This window comes from Pipistrellus kuhlii, unplaced genomic scaffold, assembly GCF_014108245.1.
Source record: "Pipistrellus kuhlii isolate mPipKuh1 unplaced genomic scaffold, mPipKuh1.p scaffold_m20_p_8, whole genome shotgun sequence".
Classification (NCBI taxonomy): Eukaryota; Metazoa; Chordata; class Mammalia; order Chiroptera; family Vespertilionidae; genus Pipistrellus; species Pipistrellus kuhlii.
In genome coordinates, this window is record NW_023425584.1 from 5,882,145 (window position 1) to 5,905,354 (window position 23,210).

The 23,210-nt window shown below is 47.6% G+C and overlaps 1 protein-coding gene across 1 annotated transcript in view; it reads left to right on the top strand.

The window, feature by feature from the left end:
* The first annotated feature begins 259 nt into the window (after window positions 1-259).
* Window positions 260-23,210, top strand: part of SLIT3 (slit guidance ligand 3) — a 493,393-nt gene continuing 470,442 nt past the window's right edge. The window contains exon 1 of the mRNA XM_036424070.2: window positions 260-898. Within this exon, the coding sequence (XP_036279963.2) occupies window positions 276-898 (623 nt within the window). The 5' untranslated portion in view covers window positions 260-275. The remainder of the gene's footprint in view (window positions 899-23,210) is intronic.

Here is a 23,210-nt window from a genome sequence, read left to right on the forward strand (position 1 = left end):
GAGCAGAGTGCCTAGCTCAGTGCCAGATGAAAGAACAAGCGCCACCAGCCTGGTGTGTCCTTGGTGAATGAGTCCCAGTTCCAAGACCCTCTCCTTCCCTCCCTTCTTCCTCCTCCTCCGCTGCCCCCTCCCTCCGGGCTTCGGTTGCTCTAGCAAAGTTCTCAACTTAGTCAACATGACGCGCGGCGCAGCCAATGGGAGGCGGAGCTGGCGCTTTTTGCGGGGGGCGGGCGGGGTGGGCCGCGGCTCTGGTGCCTGCCCTGCTCGCTCAGTGAATGGAGAGAGCCAGCGCCGGCCAGCTCCCCCAGCTGCCCCGTGCCCAGGCCGCCGCCGGCTCCCCGAGCCCCGCTCCCGGGCGGACCTCCTCGGGCGCGGCGCCCCCCTGCGCGGCCGCCCCAGGTCCCCGACCCGCTGGGCGCCCCGGGCGGCGGGCCAGCGGGGCCAGGGGGCGCTCGGCACCTGGGCGCTCCGAGCGATGCGCAGCGGGGCAGCGGCGGCCCCGCCGATGGAGCTGCCGCCGCCTTCCCTCTCGCCCGGCGCGCCCCGCTCCTCCTGCGCCCCGTGCGCCTGAGCGCCCAGCTCGCTCCTCCTCCGCGCCAACTCCGCCGCCCGCTCCCCGTGCGCCCCCGCGCCTCCCGGGGCTCCACGCATCTGGCCCCGCGGAGGCAGCTTCCTCCTCCGGGCGCGGGCCCCCGCGCACCATGGCCCCCGGGCGGACAGGGGCCGGCGCCGCCGTGCGCGCCCGCCTGGCGCTGGCCTTGGCGCTGGCGAGTGTCCTGAGCGGGGGCCCCGCGGCCGCCTGCCCCACCAAGTGTACCTGCTCCGCCGCCAGCGTGGACTGCCACGGGCTGGGCCTCCGGGCGGTGCCCCGCGGCATCCCCCGCAACGCCGAGCGCCTGTGAGTACCCCTGCCCCGCCCCGCTCGGGCCACCCACCTGGGCTCCACGGAGAGGCCCCGGGCGCCAGAGCCTGCCTCTGCCTTTGGCCAAGCTGTGTGCAGTCTCTGCTCTCCCCCTCCTCTGGATGGGGTCCTCCGCTCTCTGACAGGGCGCTGCGGCTTTGGGCAGGGCTGGGGAGAGCGGTCTGGATGGGCAAAGAGCAGTGCCTCTGGGGGGCGGGGGGTGGTGAGGGCTGCAGACCCGGCCCGCTGACAGCTTCCAAGGAGAAGGCTGGCTGGAGACAGAGAAGAGAACATTTCAGCCCAGGAGGTCTTGGGATGAGGATCAGGGATCCAAGCTTCTTCAAGAGGGGCAGAGGCAAAAGGGTGATGGTCAGGCTCAGGGAGAGGAAGAGAGAGAGGGCCTCAGACTGTGACCCGCTTGGAGATCAGAATGGGCCAGCCGCTCTCTGGCTGCCCTTGCGAGGAAAGTTGAGAGTGTGTATGTGTGTGTGAAGGTCTGACTTCCGAGGAACCAAACGAATTCAGAGAGGGTGCTCGCAACACACGCCCTGCCGCCCTGCCCGGAGTGCAGCCTCGGAGATGCCAAGCTGCAGCCGGGGTGAATGTTTTATGGCTCGCTTATAAATGCCTACCCGAAAGGGCCAGACGAGGAGAATGGAAATGCTGACAACCCTTTAAATGAGCCCAAGCGCTATAATCTTATAAACCGCACTCGGCCTCAGGTCCTGGGCTTGGCAGCGGGAGGAGAGGCACTGGGAGAGCGGGGTGGATTGACCCTCGTTTTAACCCCAATTGTGCAACCAAATATTTACATTTCATATGTCAACGTTTTGGAAACATTTATCATTTTGATCCTCAGACCAGATTCAAAACTTGGACTCGGGGTGGGCTCTCCCTAGCGTGCAGTTTGGGGAGTCGGGAAGAGGGGGAGAAAGGGTGGAACCGGCCTGGGAACACAGCCCAGAAGTGGGTGAGAGTTTGCTCTCGTGTGGTAGACTTCCTCTGCGTCTTGCTCTCTGTCCATCCCCTTTCCCCACGTGTCTTAGGGGTAGATGCGTATAGCCTTGTTGACTTCAGGCTGACAAGGAGGGTGCTGAGTGTGAGATGAACTGTCCTAGAGCATGCTACTCCTGCTCATCACCCCTGCCACCTCATTTCTAATCTTCCCCTTCATAGATCCTTGGGTGGAGACACAATAGAACTGCCTTTCTTTTTCCTGGAGCTTTCCTGAAAGCTCCAGATGAGTTAGTGAGAAAATAACTGAGCTAATGTTTGATGAATGCTTTTCCTGCCTCAGTTTGTTTGCATGTATATCTCATTGTCTCCCTACAACAGTCTTATTAGAGGCCCGGTGCACGAGATTCGTGCACTGGGGTATATGTGTGTGTGGAGTTGCAATTCCTCAGCCAAGTCTGGGAGCCCTGGAGGGATGTCCCACTGCTGGCTTAGACCTGCTCCCTGTGGAGTGGGCCTAAGCTGGCAGCCAGACATCCTTAGTGCTGCTGCAGAGGTGGGAGAGCCTCAGGGCTTCTGGCTGAGCTGTGCTCCCCCTGTGGGAGCACACTGACCATCAGGGAGCAGCTCCTGCCTTCAGCGTCTGCCTCCTGGTGGTCAGTGCATGTCATAGTGTCATTGCTCTGTTCAGTCAATTTGCATTATTAGCCTTTCTAGAATACTGGTTATGCTCATTATTTCACTTTACAGTTAAGCCATCTTGTCATTTGCTCAAAGTCATGTAGCTAGCTAAGTGTTCAAATTCAAGCATATCTGGTTCTACTACTCTGCTGGACCTCCTTGGAACAAGAGTCAGTTTCAGTCAAGATCTATAATCAAAGGGTCCTGGGAGGGTTCTGACTGGGCTTGGGGCTTAGAATAGGCAACTGCTGCTGCTGCTGCTTCAGATATGCGTTACCACAGCTAGTTTATGTTGACTTGAGCTCTCCTGTGGGAGTCTTGAGACTACTTCTCCCCTATTTTCAAAATCGTGTTGCATTTTGGGAAACAGAGGAGAGTGGTCCATCTCCTCCTGACACATAGGATGTCTTCACAAGCGTCATAGGTGCAGGACTGCAGTGAGCACCCCGCCCCAGGAGGCTCCTGTCTGCTCTACACCTGAGAAGAGTTGGGTGGAGACTGGAGTCCTTGGCATTTCCATGGACCCCTGCTGGAGTCATGGTCACTGGCAGGCATTGGCAGAGTAGGAGGTGCTTTGGAATACGTGAGCCTTGATTCTGAACACTGGTACCACTTTGGGGTGCAATGAGGTGATGCGGCAAGGCTGGCTTCATTCTAGGCTTTGCCTTCCTGGGGACAGGGGTAGCCTTTAGGAGCAAGCGAGGTCAGGATGAATGTAAGGGTTAGGAGCAGCCCGCCCATAGTCCTTCACCACCCTTCACTCTCAGTCAACTCAGATATAACGTTTTAAGACTGCAAACTTTTGGGGAGATATTTGGCATGTCTAAGCAAAGGATTTCTTTAGAGAAAAGTTCCTTCCTTCCTTCCTTCCTTCCTTCCTTCCTTCCTTCCTTCCTTCCTTCCTTCCTTCCTTCCTTCTTTTCTTCCTTCCTGTTTTCCTTCCACAAACATTACTTGAGTATCTACTGCATTCCAGTAAATGTGTATAAAAACATTGCATACACAGAAAAAAGCCTGTAATTCAACTTAAAGAATGTAAGCAAAGGAGGGGAAAAGGAAACGTCCTCCAGTGAGCCCTCCGAACTTCTCGGGGCTCAGTTTGTCATGGGGTATGTTTTGGCAGCATTGCTGTCAGATGCTTGGGATCTTCCTAAAATGCATTTTCTGATCTCACATGTTTACATTGTGCTTTATAACAAAGAAGAAGCATTTTCTCCCTTCTTCACTCCTGCTGCTCTACCTCCCAAAGGGCTTTTCTGAAGGTGTGTGTGTGTGTGTGTGTGTGTGTGTGTATGTGTGTGTGTGTGCGCGCGCGCGCGCATGCGAGTACGCTTTGTTCTCTGGGCATTCTTTAATTCTGAGGCCATGTCTGCTTGTGGTGCACCATTGGAGAAAACCTGGGTGAGGATAACGTGGTCACCATTTGGACTTTGCTTCCGGCCTGGAGTGGGGCCTGTGGAATTGTTTGTAACGAAGCTGCTATCACAGTTGGGGTCTGTGTTCCAGCTTCTTCTCCCTAACGCCAGTACATCTCACAGAAAGAGAAACTCTTTTTCGTTTAAAAACTACTGACAATTCTCCCCCCCCCCCCCATCGGGGAGGTGACACCCACAAGCAAGTTAAATAAACGCAGAGGAGAGGAGAATTCAGCGTAATTTATTATCCGTGTAGCAAAGATAGAGGACAGGAGGAGAGGAAGTGAATGGTTGTGCCTGAAACAAAACATTTACCACGGAGCACAGAGTAAACAGATGTTGCATTTACCCTTCTGAGCACAAAAGGAGCCCGCGGATGTAATTCTTCTCTGACCACAACCTCGGCCTGGAAAAGGGGAGACAGATGCAAATGAACTCTCACAGGGGGCTCCCCCTCTCTCCCCCCGTCCCGCCTAAAGGCAGGCAGAGGCCCTCTTCGCACCCACAGCGAGGTGGTGGCCTGAACAGTTGAGCGGGGCCAGAGTGGACATCTTTGGTTTTTCGCTTGGCTCCGGAACATGCTGGAGACTGCTGTATTTAAATAAACATTTCCTGTTTGCGAAGGAAAACGGGCGAAAGGCTGAAACGTGAGAATGTGGTAACTTAATTTTCTCCATCACTCCAGATGACGGCGAGCTTCGCCAGAGGTTGGGTCCAATAAAAACCCACACCGTGTCATAGGCTTTCCCTCACTTGACCACAGAGGTCCCGAGGTCAAGTGGGAGACTTTCCAAGATGCTCAACAGCCAAGCCCTGTGTCCTGGCATTCCCAGCCCTCAGAGGGCCAGCCACAGGCTGGTGAATCACCGGGCTTCTCTGAGCCTAACACGGCCAGGTGGCCTTTCAGGGAAGCACGGTGCTTTGCAACTCTGAACAGATTGCTTTACCTCTCTGAGCCTCGTTTTCCTGATAGGATTCTAGAATAGCATTAATGGTTTTCCATCTGTGGTTCTGTAATGTCTGTTCTGGTATCTAGAACAGTCCCTGGCATCTAGTAGGTTTTCAACAAATATGTGTCAACTAAGTGAATGATTTTTCTAAACAAAAAAATGTCTCTTTTTTAGTTGTCCTAATGAAAAATGGGCAATTACAGATTTGTATTTTTATGCATGGCTAAAGGCAACTTACTAGTTATTGTAACTCATGAATTATTAAGGGTTTCTAAAATTTGACTGTCTTGAACAAAAATTATTCCCTTACTAGAGTTATCAAAGATTCCTAATGAGTGATTCATCCCAGAGTCTGGTTGCCAGGCATTGCTTAGCAACCTTATAAAACTCCTACTGTGCACATTCCCGTGGAAAGAGCTAGAAATCCTGAACACTTAAATCATATCACCTTCTAATCAGGAACTCGTCAGCATCATCCTGCACTCTCTGTGGTTTTTGATGGCCGTTCTTCTTCTATTAATTGGTGTATTTGTTAGGGTCATTATTAAAGGTTGCTTTTGCTGATCATCTGGGTCTTATATTATTTCTGCACTTCTGCCATTTTGATTATTATATTGTTTCTCTCCAGTTCTGTTTGTTGTCACAGAGTTTTTTCTCCCCTGCAAAGTGTGAATGATGAGTCTGAGAGTCTGAGATCTTTTTGGTCAACTAAAAGGGCCGAGGTAGCCCTAGTCGGTTTGGCTCAGTGGAGGGAGTGTCAGCCTAGAGACCATGAAGGATCCCTGGTTTGATTCCGGTTAAGGCCAGATTCCTTGGTAACAGGCTCCTCCTATCCGGGCCCTGGTCGGGTATGTGCAGGAGGCAACCAATTGATACGTTTCTCTCACATCGATATTTTTCTCTGTCTTTCCCTCTCTCTTCTACTCTCTCTAAAAATCAATAAAAAAGATATCCTCAAGTGAGGATAAGAAAATTAAAAAATAAAATAAAATAAAAGGGCCAAGGCAAGAAGATTTCTGAGCTCAGCGCCTAGGGTTTCGGGAGTGGGCTCCTGGAGGTTGTCAGAATTCTGGTTTGGATTCTGGCTCTGTTTGAATTCTACCCTCTGTCTTTGCTGTTGTACTGGGGTAGTCACTCCCCTCGGCCGCAGGCTATTGAATGCCCTTGTTCCACATGTGCACACCTGCGAGACCAGGATGGTAATTGCACTGGCCCCGTGGCTGGTACTGCACGTGGCCCCAGGTGATGGAGCAGTGTGCTCCGCAGTGTGCGGAGGGCAGTGCCTCCTCAGCTCCGGATCCTTTCTCTTTCTTGTCAAGTGTGCTTGTCAAGTGCTTCTCTTGGGGAGGATTAACGGAAATAATGGACAGGAAGTGCTTCACACAGTGCCTGGCACATAGTTCCCCACCGTCTGTCCCTTAATGATGGTGGCCATGGCTGGGGCCCCACCCAGCTGGAAGGCTTGAGATGCCCACTCTCCACGTGTCCCGTGGAGGTGATTTCCTCGCCCACATGTGGACTGTGCCCAGCACCCTCCCGCTGGCCTCCTCCCTCTCCTCTCTCGCTAAGCCCAGGTTGGCCTCCCTTCCACAAAGAGGGGATTAAGGCTGAAGTGGTTTCTATCTTTGCCGTGGGCCTGCTGCTCTGTGGTATATTTAAGTAAGGAATGAAGTTTATTTATTTATTTTGGGGGGATGGGTTTTCATAGGGAATTTTTGGCCCTGACTTTTTTGTTTTCCCCACGCTCATTCCTCCTGTCTTTCCCTAAATACCCTCCTGTACTGACTTCCCGGGTCTGCCTCCGTGGCTGCTTTTACTTGAAACAGCTGCGTTTACTAGCATGCTCCACCCTCGGTATGCAAGGTGGTCTTAACCCTTTTTGGAACTGCTGGAAAGCAACAACAAAAACAAAAACAAAAAAAGGCACGGAAGCTTTTCTGGACCACCACTCATTCCGGAGGGGGGAGAGGCAGAGGTGCCCTGCCTGGTGCATGGTGGTGACTTCTCAAGGCTCTCCGTTGTTCCTGACATGTAAATCAGCCTCGCCCCGGTGGAAGGAGCTCCCCCTTAATAGGAAGCCCCTGAGTCTCTATTTGGAAGGCCTGGGCTGTGTTTTGTGACAACTGCTCTTGCATCTCTGCCACACTGATATAGTAAGTACTTTCCTCCTCGCTTCTCTGGTCTTTGTAGCTCTGTTGCCAGCATCATCATATCCATATAGCTCTTTCCTGTATCATTTGTAGAGAGGTGAGTGACTAAAGGCCCTCCATCTGGGGAAAGAGGAAGCGGGGAAAGGATATTTGTGGGTAAATGCGTGGACGCTAGACCCAGACAGGGCTCCAGTTCTGGTTTACCGCTTACAGCTGGGTGACCTCAGTTTCCTCATTTGTAAAATGGGAAAAACCTTCATAGGGTGTTGGGAGTATTGAATGAACTTACGCTGACTGCTTCACTCACAGTACATAAGTGTCCCTATCACAGTTTTAGTGACTGTAGTCTTCCCTCCAGAGAAGGCTCAGGATAAAGCCTGTTTGGAGGAAAAAGGAGATTGACAGGATTGAAAGGGATTCTCCTGTCCACGTTCCCACCGTGTGGGTGTGGCTCTTCCACCAACATAATTTTGGAGAAAATGGCCATTCTCCTTTGATTGCAACCAGTGGTGAGGAACTCAGTTCTTCCTAAATCAATTAATTCCATTTTTAAAAACAGTTCTAAGAATATTTTTCTCTTTGTCTGGGGTTTGAACTTATCTGCCACTGCTTGTTGTTACACAGAGCAAGTATAATTCTTCTTCCAAATCATAGGATTTCAAAATTCATATTGAGGTTGTGTTTCTCACCACCCACCTATCCAAGTCTTCCCTTTTCTCCCATACTAAATAGTTTTTAGAATCACCTCAACTATTCTGTTAGATAGACTTGAGACAGGTTATCTCCCCATTTCTAGTTATTTTCCTCTAAATAAGTTTCCATCTTTGCCTATATTATAGTGAGACTGTCCGCTCTCTCGCTATCTTGACTTTCATCATTGTGTTTTCAAGGCACGTGTTCACTGTGGACAGCCATCCCCTGGCTTGGCTCATTTTAATCAGGCTGTTAGCTGCATCCCCACTGGCTCCCAGCCCTCCCTGCTGTGGACTCTATCTTCCCCACCCCAGACGTGTACAGTTGACTTTTTGGAGTCTAAGTGCAACATTTCGCATTTCTCCTAATTAAGTTTTGGCAAATAGTTGCATTTCATCACGTTTTCAGGAACACTTCCTATTTTGAGTTTCTCATCCAGCATATTAACCACTCCTCTTCCCATTTCCTCTGCAATTTCAGTGAGCTTGCTCTGTGGATCTTTATCCAGGTTCTCATAAACAGCAGAGTCCTCTCTGCTTTTTTTCCAAGTCTCTCCATGGTCTGGGGTGTGGATTCCATAAGTATGTTATCCTGTTCTTTCTGGCTGGGATGGACAAAAATCTCGAGGTCTTATTGGCCCACAGCATCTTCTTTCCCTGGGGTTCTGTTCCTGTTTTCTCTGGAATCAATTCCTATTAATGCTTAATTCCTCTGTTTGCTGAATTTTCTATAAACTCTTTGTTTCTCATGATACTTTTTCCATCATAACTTTAGCTTCATCCTTGACCTATTAGGCTGGTGCCAGAAGCCCTACTAGTATAAGGTGTGTGTGTGTGTGTGTGTATACCTAGGTGTGTATATGTGCTATTCTCTCTTGAAAAATATTTTAGCTTGAGAAATTGGGCCCTTCAATCAACAGCAGAGCTCATCTGAGATGCCTCAGTTTCTCTCAGTAATTTCCTTTACCATCTTGGGTGCCCATTGACACTGGACTTATTTGCGTGAGTCGTGCTGGGACTGAATGAGAGGGAGGATGGAGCATAAGAGACTGAGGCCTGGAGGCTCTCCCCAAAGCTCTGTAAAGAATCACCACCATCACCGTAGCTACCACTTATTGAGCCCCTCTGTGTGCCTGGCACTGTACATGCATGTGCTCACTTATTCTGGCAGTCATGCAAGGCGGGAACTCATGCTGTCCTCATTGTACAAAGAGAGGTGAAGGAACTTCCTTTGGTAGGAGCAGGTGAATCAGCATTCATCCAGTCAGGCTGGGCTCAGGTGTGCTCCAACCACTGGTCATGTCATTCCTCTCAGGTCTTTTAAGTCAGCCCCTTCTCTGACATTTAAACTCCATTTCAAAGGACAACCAGAGGAGAAAAATGAGTCCTAGTTGAATCAGTAAGCACCTGTCCGATGCAAGGCATCTGGGGAGGAATGCCAATGCCAAGTTCTGGACACCTGGTGATAGGTCCATCATGGGGAAGTGGTATTTGACTTGGAGCTTCACTAGGGTTTGCATGGGTAGAAATGGGAACATGATACAGATACACAAATGTCCATGGTTACATGGAACCTATTGGGCAGGAGCCCGATTTTAAATGATGCGAGCCGCACTTTAGGAAGTTTTATCTAACAAAGGCATTTGCAGCAGAATCCAGAATAGTAGTTCAATATCACTGTGGTTATGTGGCTAAATACTATTATTTTTTTAAATTTGGAATTTGAGGGGATAGATCCTCCAAGAACAGTTCTGATGAACCTGCTTGACCAGTATTTTCCTCCACCAGAGCCTGCTTACTGTGGGCAGGAGTTGTCTGCCTTCCAGTAAGACTCATTCTGTCTTAGCTGTGACCTGCAGGCTCCCTATGGAAACAGAACGGAAGTGAGATGCATCCTGGTGGGAGTTCACGTGGCTTCACTTTCCATGGCTTATCACTGCTTGTGTGGGCTCAGACTCCTCTTCTCTTGTCCGAAATGCCAGTCTGGGTTCCTGACCCCTGGTTCATTCTGCAGTTTGGCAGCAGTGTGGGTTGTGGTTCCTGAAAGCCTGCCAGCACATTTAACCACCCACCTAGACTCCCTCTTGAGTTTTTTCAGCCTCCCTAGTTCCTGTCTGCCTCGTAGTTCCTCCTTGCTCCCCTGTCCTCTACAATTAGTGTATGCCCTCACTCAGGCTGGTCTGCCTGGTGGAGAGCCCATGAATTGCTTCTCATCTGAATTTTGTGGGCTTGACCATGGACTTGTGCATTTTGCACGTCTCTTCTTGAGCCTAGGTGGCCCCTGGCCCCTGCCTTTACCCTTTCAGCTTGGCTTCTTGCTCTCTCCTGCCCTTCATGTAGCTCCATAGTAACTAATTTGGACTTTCACCACCTAAGCCTCAGGTCCTGAGATTGGATTGCAGGAAGATTTTTGTGGCAGAGCCCTTCACGGGAAATTGGATACTCCCAACCTATTGGCAGAGTCCTGAGAACAACTCCAGACTTCATCTTCACGGCCATCTGAAGCCTCGTGTGATGCCCAGGGTGGTGTATAGAGGACTCTGTGCATGATGAGGTACAGCATGCTCCTGAGCTCCCTGCAGGTCATCCAGAGGAATGAAAAGGTTGTTATGTGGTTGAAAACTCAGTGGTGATGATTTTGTTGGAGAGCTGTCCTGCTCCTAATTGTGTTGCAGAAGTTTCCGGACGGTCTAGCACTTTCCTGACATCCTTCCCATCCACCTTCCCCATCTCTGCTCCACTCTAGAATGTAGGTTGAAAACTATTTTAAATGTGGGGTTGCTAAGTAGTATTAATGGGGACCAGGGGGGCATACACTTGGATGTAGCCTTAAATGGGTAAGAAGACCTAAGCAGAATCCTGATTTTCACCTTTTCTTTAAAAACTGTGGGACATTCCAGGAGTATCTTTCTGAGTCCCAGTTGTCTCATTTGTAGCCTTTAGAATAGTAGTAGGAATGACACTGCTCTTATGGAACGAATGCAGTGTTTAAATGAGATCAGATATCTACAAACACCTCCTAAATTTGGTGTTATGTGAATACCTTAATGAGTCCACCTATAATATCTGATTTTAACCACTAAATCCTGTATCTGAAAGATGATCAGGGTTCATTTTAGAACCTTCCATTTACAGATAAGGAAACTGGATACCCAAAAGCCTTGATCAGTGTCACCAGGTCTTCAAACTCTTACCAAGCTGAATCTTTCACAACTGCAAACATAGCCTCACACCCGCCATGTCATTAACCCAACAGGTGGAATTTAGTGGACTTTTTGCCTAAATTAGTTAATAATTATTTATTAATTAACAAGCATCAACTTCTGAGAAAGCAGAACCAAAGAAGGGGTTCCAAGAAGGATGGAATCATTTAAAGGAGCTATTTGGCCAAAACCAGTTTGGCTCAGTGGATAGAACATTGGCCTGCGGACTGAAGGGTCCTGGGTTCGATTCCGGTCAAGGGCATGTACCTTGGTTTTGGGCACATCCCCAGTAGGGGGTGTGCAAGAGGCAGCTAGTCGATGTTTCTCACTCTATCTCTCTTCCTTCCTCTCTGTAAAAAATCAATAAAATATATTTAAAAAATAAAATTAAATAAAGGAGCTATTTGGTCCTACCATGTCCCAGGAACAATGATGAATAACAAGAGAAATGTCCTCATCATTAGAACAGCTCAGAATAACAGGAAGTCGGTCTGGACTGTACCTTCCCACCAAAGTGACTGACAAGCTGAGGGCCACCATGCTAGATTTGGAGAGGAGATTTATGGGATGGTGGGGGAAATGCTGGAACAATGGCGGATGTAACACCAAGCCCTCAGGAACCACAGATGAAAGCAGGCCCCACTCGGCCCATTCCGTGGGTACAAACATGTCGAAAAATTCACACCTCATTTTAAAAAAATAGTACAAATAGAATTTAAAAAACGCATGGGGAAAATATTATTCTAAGGACAATTGTCTCTGAGAAAGCATTCAAGTATGTCTCCAAAGCAAGCTGGCGAGCAGCACAGCTCTGTGTTTTATTAGGATCCTAACTCTGCAGAGCACCGACCTTATTGGAGGAGCATTTTGTAAACACGGATACACAGCACTGCAGCGTTAGAGGCCCTCACAGGACACAAGGCCTCCTTCAGGAGGCAGCCTTGTCCTCTGGGGTTGCACAAGCTACAATATAATCAGACTACTGGACACTGTCCCCCCGTGGTGTTAATTCCTGTATTCTTCTCGCGTAGCTTTCAGCAGGCAGGGAAAATGAAAATATCCATACACAGGGGAAAATGAAAGAAAGGGCTTTGGACTACAATTGGCTGTGCCGACAGGTTTGCCTAGGAGTGGGGTAGGCTGTGGGGAAGCTCAGCTGGGAGGGGAAGGGTCTGCGAAGGGTCACGTGGCCCAGGTTCTTTTTGGAGATCTCACCTTGTGCTGGGAGCCCTGTGACGATTCGGGCAGGAGGGTGTGATTCAGGCAGCATCCACCTGGTCTTTCGGAATGGAAGACCTGTGGCTTGCAGCAGCCCTAAGGTGCGCATGCACTCCAACTCCTGTTAGACGTTGGCACATTTCTTTCCAGCGCTGCCAGCTTGCAAGTCCTGAGTTTCTGGCATGGAACTCAGTTCTGTCCCCCTTCCTCCCCCTCATCTTTTTCCCTAGTAAAGATGTTTTCCGGGCTTCTGAGGTCTCTCTGGAGATCATCTGGTCTGCCCCTCCCCTCTGATCGCAGCACACCTGGGCAGATGAAGGTCTCAGATAAGAGGAGAGGTCCTCAGCTCTGTGGTGTGAGCTGCTCCTGTGAGAAGTGTCCCCTGCTTTCCTCTTGGCCTCTTTCACAGCATTTGGCCCTAAATAAAGGTCCCTCTCAGAGACATAGGAAACGTCTGCCAATCCGGAAGGTCGGGAGACAAGAAGAGGGTCCAAATGTAGTATATATAAAAAGGACTAATGTGGAGCCAGAGCGGGTGATTTCTGACCGCAGATCATATCGTGAGAACCCTCAGCACCAAGGTAGCTCGTTGAGTGTCTAGCATGGGAAGATCTCTGTGAGGGAAACTCCAAGGGAAGGAATACTGGGAACCAGGATTGGAACAGGAATCGAAAATGGGGAGGCCACTTTCTCCATGGAAGCTTTTAGCCACCCACATGCTCCCTCCCCCACCCCCACCCCACCTCCTTCATAAACACCGATGCTAATAACCAGTGTGCTGCTCACTGTGGTTAGCCGTACACGTTAGTATCTACTTTCTGAAATGGTTCCCATCAGCTTCCTCCTGCTGTGGGTCCTCCTTATAGGTCCTAGAAATTTTGCAGAGGCTTACATCTCCTCCAGGTTCTCTCCGACTGGAGCTGCATGCTGATTCAAGCCCGAGTCAGGCAGGAAGCTCTCTTCTGCCTCTAAAACAGGAAACATCTCCTTCCGAGGAGACTGCACTCCAGTCTTCTTTGTCTGTGTTGCTAACGAACAAAGAGGCCCCGTTGCAAAACAGCGTTTCATGAGCAGAGCGGGGCCGATAGCACCTCCTGCCAAATGTGACTGTGTAGAGTTGTGTGTGTGTGTGTGGCGGGGGGGGGGGGGGGGGGGGGGCACAGCTTTGTGGAGAGAAGGGCTGGAGGAGGCAGCTTGGGGAATTTTTAGCAACGGCAGCATGGTGTAGTGGAGAGAACGCTTTCCTGGGAATGTGGAGGCCTGGCTGTACCTCTGACATACGGAGTGACCTTGGACAAGTCCCTTGACCTCTCTGGGCCTCAGTTTCCTCGTCTTTAAAGAGGATGAGGGGAGTAGACGGGAAGATCTCCAAGGATCCTTTCAGCCCTATGCATCCTCACTTCTGGGGGCTGGGATTTGGGGTTTAGTCCTGAGCCAACATTCAGCCAACCCAAGAGACTTGCTAGAGGCCATAGAGAGGCCAGGACAGCTGCTTCAGGGAGGGGCTGGGCCTTGATTAAGGCTTAAATAATTAGCTTAGCTCCACAGTAAGCCTTCTGAAATTAGGAAAGAAAAAGATGTTTCGTTTCAAAAATAGCAGTTGGTGTATCTTAAAACTGACTGGCTTTGGGCTTTGTAGACTTTCTGAACAGATAGAATTCCCCTTCCTCTGCCGCAGAGCAGTTTAGAGAATCAATACAGGAGTTAGTGTGACCTGGGCTTGAATGCATCACAAGCTAAGCAATCCTGGGGCCTGTTCTTTAACAATAACCTGCTTCATTGGGCTGCTGGGAGGGTCCCATGAGGTAATAGATGTCAAGCTCAGAGGACAGTGCCTGGCATTGAATAACCACTCTAAAAGCCATTATTCTGATTAGCTATCCTTGCTTAGCAAATCACCCTGAAACTTAGTGCTGTAAAGCAATGATGATCTTATTATGCTCTGTGATGCTTTGGGTCAGGATTTTGGATGTGGCTCAGTAGGGATGGCTTCCTTCTGCTCCCTGATGTCTGAGGCTTCCGCTGAAGATTATGGGGATGACGGAGGGGGGGGGGGGGAGTGAGACGACTTGAATGACTGGGTGTTCAAATCACCTGCACGCTGTTCATTCACGGATCTGGCACCCAGGCTGGGTTGACTTGAAGGCTGAGCTCAACTGTGACTGTGACTGGAGTGCCTCCCTGTAACCTCTCTCTGTGGCTTGAGCTTGCCTGTAGCATGGTGGCCTTGGGGGTGTCTGACTTCTAGAGGGGAGGCTCATAGCTCTGAGAATAGTTGTGTCTTCACATTTTGAAATCTGCACAGTCATCTAACTACCCTGTTTCCCCGAAAATAAGACAGTGTCTTATATTAATTTTTGCTCCCAAAGATGCGCTAGGTCTTATTTTCGAAGAATGTCTTATTTTTGGGGAAACATGGTATCATCTATATTTCCTAGAATGCGGTGGGGTGCTTCTCCTTTTTCCTTGCCCCACATGGAAAGGGAGAAGGACAGGTTTCTAAGTGGAGGAGCTGGGGATTGAGAAATAAAAGAAAGAAAGAGACAAGAGGCAGAAATAGATTCATCAAGCTGGTGTCAGGTGGATGCTGTCACTCTGATGGAGGGACAGTCAACACCCACCACATTGTGCATTTATTGATTTCCAGAGGGGGTTTAATGTAAAAGAAGTTTGGGCTGTTGCCAGGTCCTATTCATTCCCTCATTCCTGGGATTTAGCATATTAAGACCTGAATAAGTCAAGGTCCTATTCATTCCTCATTCCAAGCACATGGATAAAGATAAGAAATCTGTACTGATAATATTCTCCCTGGGGACAGCCATGCCAGTCACCTGGGATTCAGCTAACATTACTTTAAAGGTCATCCATGTGCATTCCCAAGGGCCCTAACACATCTTTCAACTGGAGTAAAAGCATCCTAATGGCAGGAGCTGTGCCTTTCTCTGTGGCTTAGTGCAATGCCTGTGAAAATAACACTAAAGTCAACACATTTTCAAAAAGTGAGTAGAATTGGATAGGTGGATAGACCCTCAGCTTCAAAGCCAAAAGATTTTTAAAAAATTGTGTTTATACAATGTGCCCTTTGGCAAATAGCTTGGTCTTTCTAGACTAGTTTTCTTATTTAAAAAAAAAATAGAGACAATAAAACCCATCTGAAGGATTGTTGTAAGAATTAGGGATCCTACAGACAAAATGCCCAGTACACACTGGATGCTCATGAACAACGTGAGGCCTCATGGCACTGTGGTCAGCACACAGACGCTCAGCGTTGATCCATCTAGTTTGAATCCCATTGTTACTGTTCTCTGACTGCTTTCATCTTTTTGAGTCTTAGGTTCTTCATCTGTAAAATGGGTTTAGTAGTATGTGCTTTTAGGATTATTGTGAGGATGGGAAGCCCATTATGTAAAGCATCTTTCTCAGTCCCTCACACACAGTAGGGACTTTACCTATAAACTGAGTAATCTCAGCTAACAATTATAATTCTTTTATATTGATTCATCCATGAATTTATGCACTGAGCAATTATTTTCTTAATGTTGATATCTCGCAGTCGCCTAATTTCTCAATTCACTACACACTAGGGTATGCTGATGCCTAGATCTAGGAAGACACCCTCCTGGGATAAAGAGCCTCGCATGAAAATGCGCTCACAGGACTCCATTTGAACACATGAGAAGTGGGTGTTGATTACCCCAGTTGACTTTTGACCCCAGAGTAACCATTTTGCTCAGATATCCACATGGCTCCTCTTTTCTTTGAGTCTCTCCTCTTTTTTTCTGCTGTGTAACCACCGACAAGCATGCTAACTCAGACCTTGTGTCGTTTTCCTTGTTGCCTTTTTTAAAGCATTATTTTCCTGGCTCAGATTTGGCAAACTATCCTTGCCTTGTCTGAGTGGGGCCAAGCCAGGACACGGGGGTTAGTTTCTCTAGGTAGTTTGTGGGACCTGAGGCTGTTAGGAAACATTGACTAGAGCTTCTCCTTTTCTCCCTGCTAGGATCTCCCAAAAGCCTCTGAGGCTGTCATGTCTTCTTGCTTTTATACGTCCGTCCATCCCCTCCATTATCATAGGCATGTGTTATGTTTGGGTTGCCCAGAATTCAGTCTCCTTCCTAGAAGAATATTATCTTCCGCATCCATTGGGGTTCATGCAGGTAGACTTGATCAGGGACCTTACCCTCTCCAAGTCCTGGGATGGGCTCACCACCTAAGTCGGACCAGTTGGGTGCTTTCTTCCTAGTCTTGGAAATCTTGACCAGAGGGACAAAGAGGTTGAACTTTTTTATTTTATTTTATTTTATTGATTATGGTATCACATAATTGTCCTAATCCCCCCATTCCCATCCCAAACCCCTCCCCACATATGCCCCCACCCGAGCCATGGCTACTGGCTAGGCCCATATGCATGCACACAAGTCCTTTGGTTGATCTCTCCCTCTTCCCCTCACCCTCTCCTACTTTCCCTCTGAGGTTTGAGAATCTGATTGATGCTTCTCTTTCTCTGAGTCTGTTTTTGTTCATCAGTTTATGTTGTTCATTATTTCCTCTAGACGTGTGAGATTATGTGATCCAAGAAATACCCTTGTAAGAATCGAAACTGAGACAAGCCATAATGGTTATGCTGAGAGGCAAATGAATCAGTTTGTAGTGAGTTCCTTTCTGGGCCAACAGTTCTTTTGAGTCCCAATTTCAATGTCAAACATTTAGTTCCCTTTAGGAAATTAACCTTTATTTGAAATGCTAACAGCAAGATACCCATGAAAATAGACACATGGTGTCAAAACAAGCCCGAGGAAAATCATTGGGGGTGGGGGGATGAGTGGGGGGAAGGAATGAAAAAGGATCAAATTTATAGAAAATTTCCCTTCATTAACTTTTGGTCGAGGTTTGACTTTTGATGGCTTACCATTTCATCTAAGCACTTGTGAAAGGACCAGACACGCCCACTTCCCATTTCCCCAGACCTGTTCTTAAGATTCCCATTGAACCCAGAGGTCCCTGTTAACTTTCCTGGCACTAAACATCTCCGAGAGAGCCACGGACAGCAAACTTCTGGGGAGAACGTGGCATCATGAGAAAGAGTATGTCTGGCATTTGGAGAAAGGCAGACCCAGATTAGAATCACAGTTTTTCTATTCACCAGCTGAGTGCCCTTAGGCAAGTTCATTTTTCTCTTAGGATGTCGACCTCCTTGTAGAATGGGGATAATGAGTTCCGAACCCCCATTACCCAAACTGGGCTGCACATTGGAATCTCCTGGGGAGATCTCATCTGCAGTCATTCTGATGTAATGATGCGGGGTACTTCCTGGGTATTGTGTGTCTGTAAGGCTCCCAGGTATCTCTGCTGTGCTGCAGTGTTTGAGAAAGCTGACCTAAAGACATTCTTCAAATTACAGAGAACATTAAATAAGTATGTAAAATGTTGGCATGATGTAGAACTGATAAAGGCTACTCTATTGTAATTTCCTTTCTTTCTTTTTTTCTTTTTTTTTCTTTTTTTCATTTCCTCTCTTAAGGTGAACCAGAATCACTTGCTTTCGCTTCTAGCACAGTTTTCTTTGTTTGGGGTAGTCATAGTGATGCAGGACAATCGCAGTATAATATAACCTCACTTCCTTATACCATTTGAGGTGAAGGCCAATCATGAATGTAGCCAGAATTATGGAAAACACAAAAACGCGGTTACTTTCACACCCATGGAGTAACTACTCTAATGGATAGACAACATTGATTTATAATCACCATGGCAACAACACATTTGAATAATGTCTTTCTGAAGGACTTGGACCAGGACCCATGAGGATTCTCTTCCAGATCTGCCTTGCAGCTTGCTGAGTGACCTTGGCTCAAGCAGTTCATCTCTTGAGTCCTCAGTTTCCCCGGAGCCCATTTTCCAATTGGTGCAAGTTCAAAATCATTTTTTAAGGAAATGTGTTGATGTGACAGTTGTTAATACAATAACTTGAAGATTCTATAGGAAGCAGAGTAACAGTGGGGCCTTGAGCCTCTTAGAGAAGATAATTACAGATGCCGGTTCTCTCATCTGTGGACCCTATTCTCCTCTTGCCCATCTCCTCTTACCTTCTTCCCTACACCTCTCCTACATCTTACTGTTCAGGAACCTATCCAATCTCTATTTTTATAAGGTTTTCTTCCATAAACGGGATGCAAAGGGAAACCTCCCCCTAGCCCAGAGTTTTTCTACTTTACTACTATTGACATTGGAGGCCGGGCCGGATTTTTGTTATTGTAGGGGGCCACCTGTTCATTTTAAAATATTTAGCAGCATCCCAGACCTCTACATTACTGGATTGCATCCCCACTCCTCTCAGCCCGACAAGCAAAAAATGTCTCAGACACTGCCAGATGTCTGCCAGGGAACAACAAAGATCACCTCTGGTAGAGAGCCACTACTCTAGCCCAATGTCAATGAAGTGTGTTTAAATTAATAAAGAGCATTAATGTTGTGTATCCGCTGTGGTTAGTCTCGGTAGTGCCCGCAGAGATTTTCTCATTTGCCTGAGAGCTAGACAGCTACTGGGGATCCATGCATCCATTGTTACAGTTGAGGGTTCTGAGTTACAGTGAAGTTAATGGTAATAATAATAACCAGGGCTATCCTTTATTGAGTGTTTATTACGTGTCATGTGCATGGCTAAGTGCTTTATGCATTACATTGTCTCAATTAATACTTACATTGACAGAGTTTGCAAACCAGTGGCTAGGAGGCCAGAGCCAGCCCTCCAACATGTTTTATTTGGCCCACGTGGTATTGGCTCACATAATTAGTTTTGTGTTGTTTTTTTTAAATGTCAATTTCTTGCCAACATTTTAAGATTGGGTGAATTCACATAAAAATCTATTTCTAGCATCCTTGTCAAAAATTGGGAAATTTGGCAACAGGGGTCAGCTTGACTCCGCAGCAGAAATGTACTGGCTTTTAGATGAGGTATGTCTGCATTTCACCACACTCCCCACCACTCCCGTAGTGACTCCAACACTGACATGCGTGTCAGCTGCCGTTTGGTGTCATGCTATTTTTGCTCAGCCCAGCTCCCCTCATTGATATCATTTCCTGGCTCCTCTAGGCTGTTGTATTTGTGGCTCTTCCCTCATATCCACACTGCATTGCATATATTACTGTTCTCATCTTAAAGACAAGAGAACGGAGGCTCAACCAAAAGGAAAGGCTTGGCCAGATTTCCACAGAAAATAGGCAGCAAAGCTGGGAGAAAACCTGGGCCTTCTGGACTCGCCCGCATAGCCCTGCCTGCATCGCAGAGTACCTGCTGAGGACTTCCTGCTTCCTTGGATGCTCAGGTCAGATCTTCCGCCTCTTAGGGTTTCCTCCAAGAACCAAATCTGTGTCCCTTCTGCTCACCAGGAAACCCACACTCACCAGGATGGGAAAGATGTCTTCTGAGTGTAGCTCCCAAGCTGCATTTTCCTATGTCTGTGCCACTCGTTGGTCTGTGTCCAAGGACTGCTCACACACTCCCACGTAGCCGAGGGGCCAGCTGGTGTGTGCGCTTCTGCCTGAGACAGGCCGCTTGCCTGCGGGGAAGATGTGATTGCTTTAGGAAATTAAGTGGGAGTGATTAATTGGGAAATGTACTGAGAACTCTGGAAAGAAATAGCAAAAAAGAAAAAAAAAATTGGAATCCTAAATACAGAAATGCTTCTGGCCACATGGCTAAGGAACTGTGTTTGGCGGAACCAAAAGCATTGGATCCTGTTTTTCTGCTGCTGAAGCTTTGATTCTGCCCCCTTGCGTGGTGATGCTGGAAGGAACCATAAAGTCAGCCTGCCCAACCTTTCCTCCTACCAGGAGGTAGAGGAAGATGCGAAGAGACCACGGGAGAAGCTGGCAGCTCTGAAGGAATAGCAGGCGTTGAGCCCGGAAAGACTTGAGTTGGAATTGTCGGTGTGTTCTCGCTAGGTGTATAATCCTGGGCCAGTCTCTGACTCTGCGCGCAGGCTTCTCGCTGTGAAATCGAGGTAGCACTGGCTATTGCCAAAGGCTGTTGCAAGGAATGAGTGAACAGGACCAGGCACAATGGCTGCTGGTAGGCAGTATGTGCCAGGCACTGTTGTAGCACATTGCTTGCGTTCTCTGGATTTTTACAACATTCCTCTGAGGTTGGTGCTATTATTATCTCATTTTGAAGAAGGAAAACAAAGGCGCTGAGAGTACACATGATTTACTCCATGTCCCACAGCTAGTGGGAGGCAGAGCCAAGGTTCCCGTGCAGGCAGATTCAAGCATCCACATTCTCTGCCGAGCATTGTGACTCTCAGGCAGTGTATGTACAATCAGTCAGGAAAATAACATTTATGTGTGACATATACAGACTGTAAATATATGTATATTTTAATGTATGATGTAATTTATATAAATTTAAAATATAAATTTTTACTGTATCTAAGGTGTTATAGTAATGGAATCCAATGGAAATGTCACTTTTGTTGGTAGAAAAGATTGAATAATGGTAATTTTATAGAGTTCATCCTAATATGTGATAGTTAAGTCACAGAGTTTTTTCTTTCTCTTACCTTCTTTACCTCTCTTACATTCTTTACCCCCCCCCTCAGACATTATCAGACAGTATGTATACAAATTCATGCATAAGCTCACATTTTTCTTCTCCATAAAACGGAGCTAACACCCCTAACACATGGTGCTGCTGTACCAGGTCAGTCTGACAACAGGTGTGGGAAGCACCTAACACGGTGCTCAATAAATAGGATCCATTGTTATTATCCGGTCACAGCCATGGCTCCCACACACCTGCAGGGTCCTGCTGAAAAATGCTCCTCCTTTCATCCCTAGTGGCTTGGCTTTTGGTTTGAGGGTCTCCATGTACAAGAAAACTTTTAAGTTGCAGGAGAAGTATAGAGCCCAGGAGCTATTGTTCATTCCATGGGACTTTGATATTCTCAATATGCTTCAGCCTAATACAAAGCCTCCTGTCAGGCCGCGCTGAATGCTGCTGCCTTCCACGCACGTAAGAATTACGGAGCTGCCAGCATGAAATACCATCCTGCTCAGCCTCACAGCCCGTTTCCGCCATGTTTTCTCCTGGGTCCTCATGGCACAGTCCCCTGCTGTTCTTATTGAATTTTTGGCTTGTCAGTCACCCCTCTCTTTGGAAACTCTACCCAACCCCAGGTCCACCTGTGGGTTTTGATACATTGAAGGATCTCTTTGACCTCTTGGGTGTGGGTTCTGAGTCTTGGCAGGGCAGCTGTGTGGTGGTGGCCCTACTCTTTCCTCAAGCCTCTTACCAAAACGAGCTTGGAGAGATAGATGGACCAGGTCAAGAAGAAACCAGGCTGACTTCCTAGTCCTCAGTCCTTGCGGTCAACCTGAAGGATCGCAAGGAGAGAACAGGATGGGTGTGCCCTTCACACAGAGCCCCCTCTGCTTTCCAGAGGCGGGTTGTTGGGGTTGTTGGGGTTTGTGCACTAATACTGTGACTCCATGGTAACAATAAGAGCTGACTGTTATTGAGACTCATGTTGTTTGAGGTGTTATGCTAAACGCTTCTTATTGTTTCATTTAATCCTCACAAGAATAAGATTAAGTCCAAATTGAGGCAGGGAGGATAATTAGTTTGCTGTGCTTACACATGTGACAAAAGGTGTGGCTATGATTCAGGCCAGTCCATTTGACCCACAGCTTTGCTTTCTTTGGAGGTTCTACCAGCTAGGCTTCCATGATTCTAAAGCATCAGTTTTTACCCATTCTTTACATGTAGAAACAAATGCAGAAATGATACAGACGGTTCCTCAGCTAAAGTCCGGATGTACTTGTGAACTCGGTTCTCCCTGGGTTTCTTTTGTGGAGTGGGGCCTCCTTGTTTCAAGTTCCAGATCCTATCAGCATGAGGGCCAGGGAAGATGTGGGCAGGACATCAAGTCCAAGGAAGTGATCATTGCTGTAAACAGGAAGTCCATTCAGTCAGTCATTCAGTCAGCAAGGCCACACTTGTCCACCCATGTGCACCTGTGATGCTCTGGTGACCAAGCCATGTCTTATCTCACTGATCTGCTCTTACAAAAAACAATCTAGCACACCTGCTACAATGGCTACTTTTTTCAAAGTCCAGAAAATCACACGTGTTGGTGAGGATATGGAGAAATTTATCAATAAATGCAATATGAAATGGTGCAGCCTTTGTGGAAAGCAATATGTTGGTTCCTCAAAAGGTTAAACAAAAAATTACCATATGATCAAGCAATTTTACTTCTAAGTTTATCCAAAGAATTGAAAGTAGGGACTCACTTACATATATGCCAATAGTCATAGCAGCATTAGCAACAATAGCCAAAAGTTAGAAGCCAACCAGATAAGCATACTGTGGTGTATAGCTGAAACTGGTTTGGCTCAGTGGATACAGTGTCAGTCTGCGGACTGAAGGATCCCAGGTTTGATTCCAGTCAAAGGCATGTACCTTGGTTGCAGGCACATCCCCAGTGAGGGGTGTGCAAGAGGCAGCTGATGGATGTCTTTCTCTCATTGATGTTTCTAACTCTCTATCCCTCTCAATTCCTCTCTGTGAAAAGATAAATAAAATATATGTATTTTTTTAAATGTGGTGTATATCTGTAATGGAATGTTTTTCAGCCTTAAAAAGGAGTGGAGTCCTGATCAATGCTATATTATAGATGAACTTTGAGAAATTGTTAGGCAAAATAAGACACAAAGGGTAAATATTGTAAGATTCCAATTACATAAAATATTCAGAACTGGCAAATTCATAAACAGAAGGTAAATTAGGGGCTAGAGGAGTGGGCACTGGGGAGTTAGGACTTATTGGGTACCAAGTTCCTGTTTGGGATGATAAAAAGTTTTGGAAATAGTAGAGATGGCTGCACAACATTGTGGATGTAAAGAATGCCATTGAACTGTGCTCTTAAAAATGGTCAGAATGGTCAGTTTTATTATATACCAGTGGTCCTGTGCAGGAATCATTCAAGTAGCTCACTGATATTTGCCTCAGCTGGTAACCCCACCCACCACTGCTCTTAGCTCTCTGCC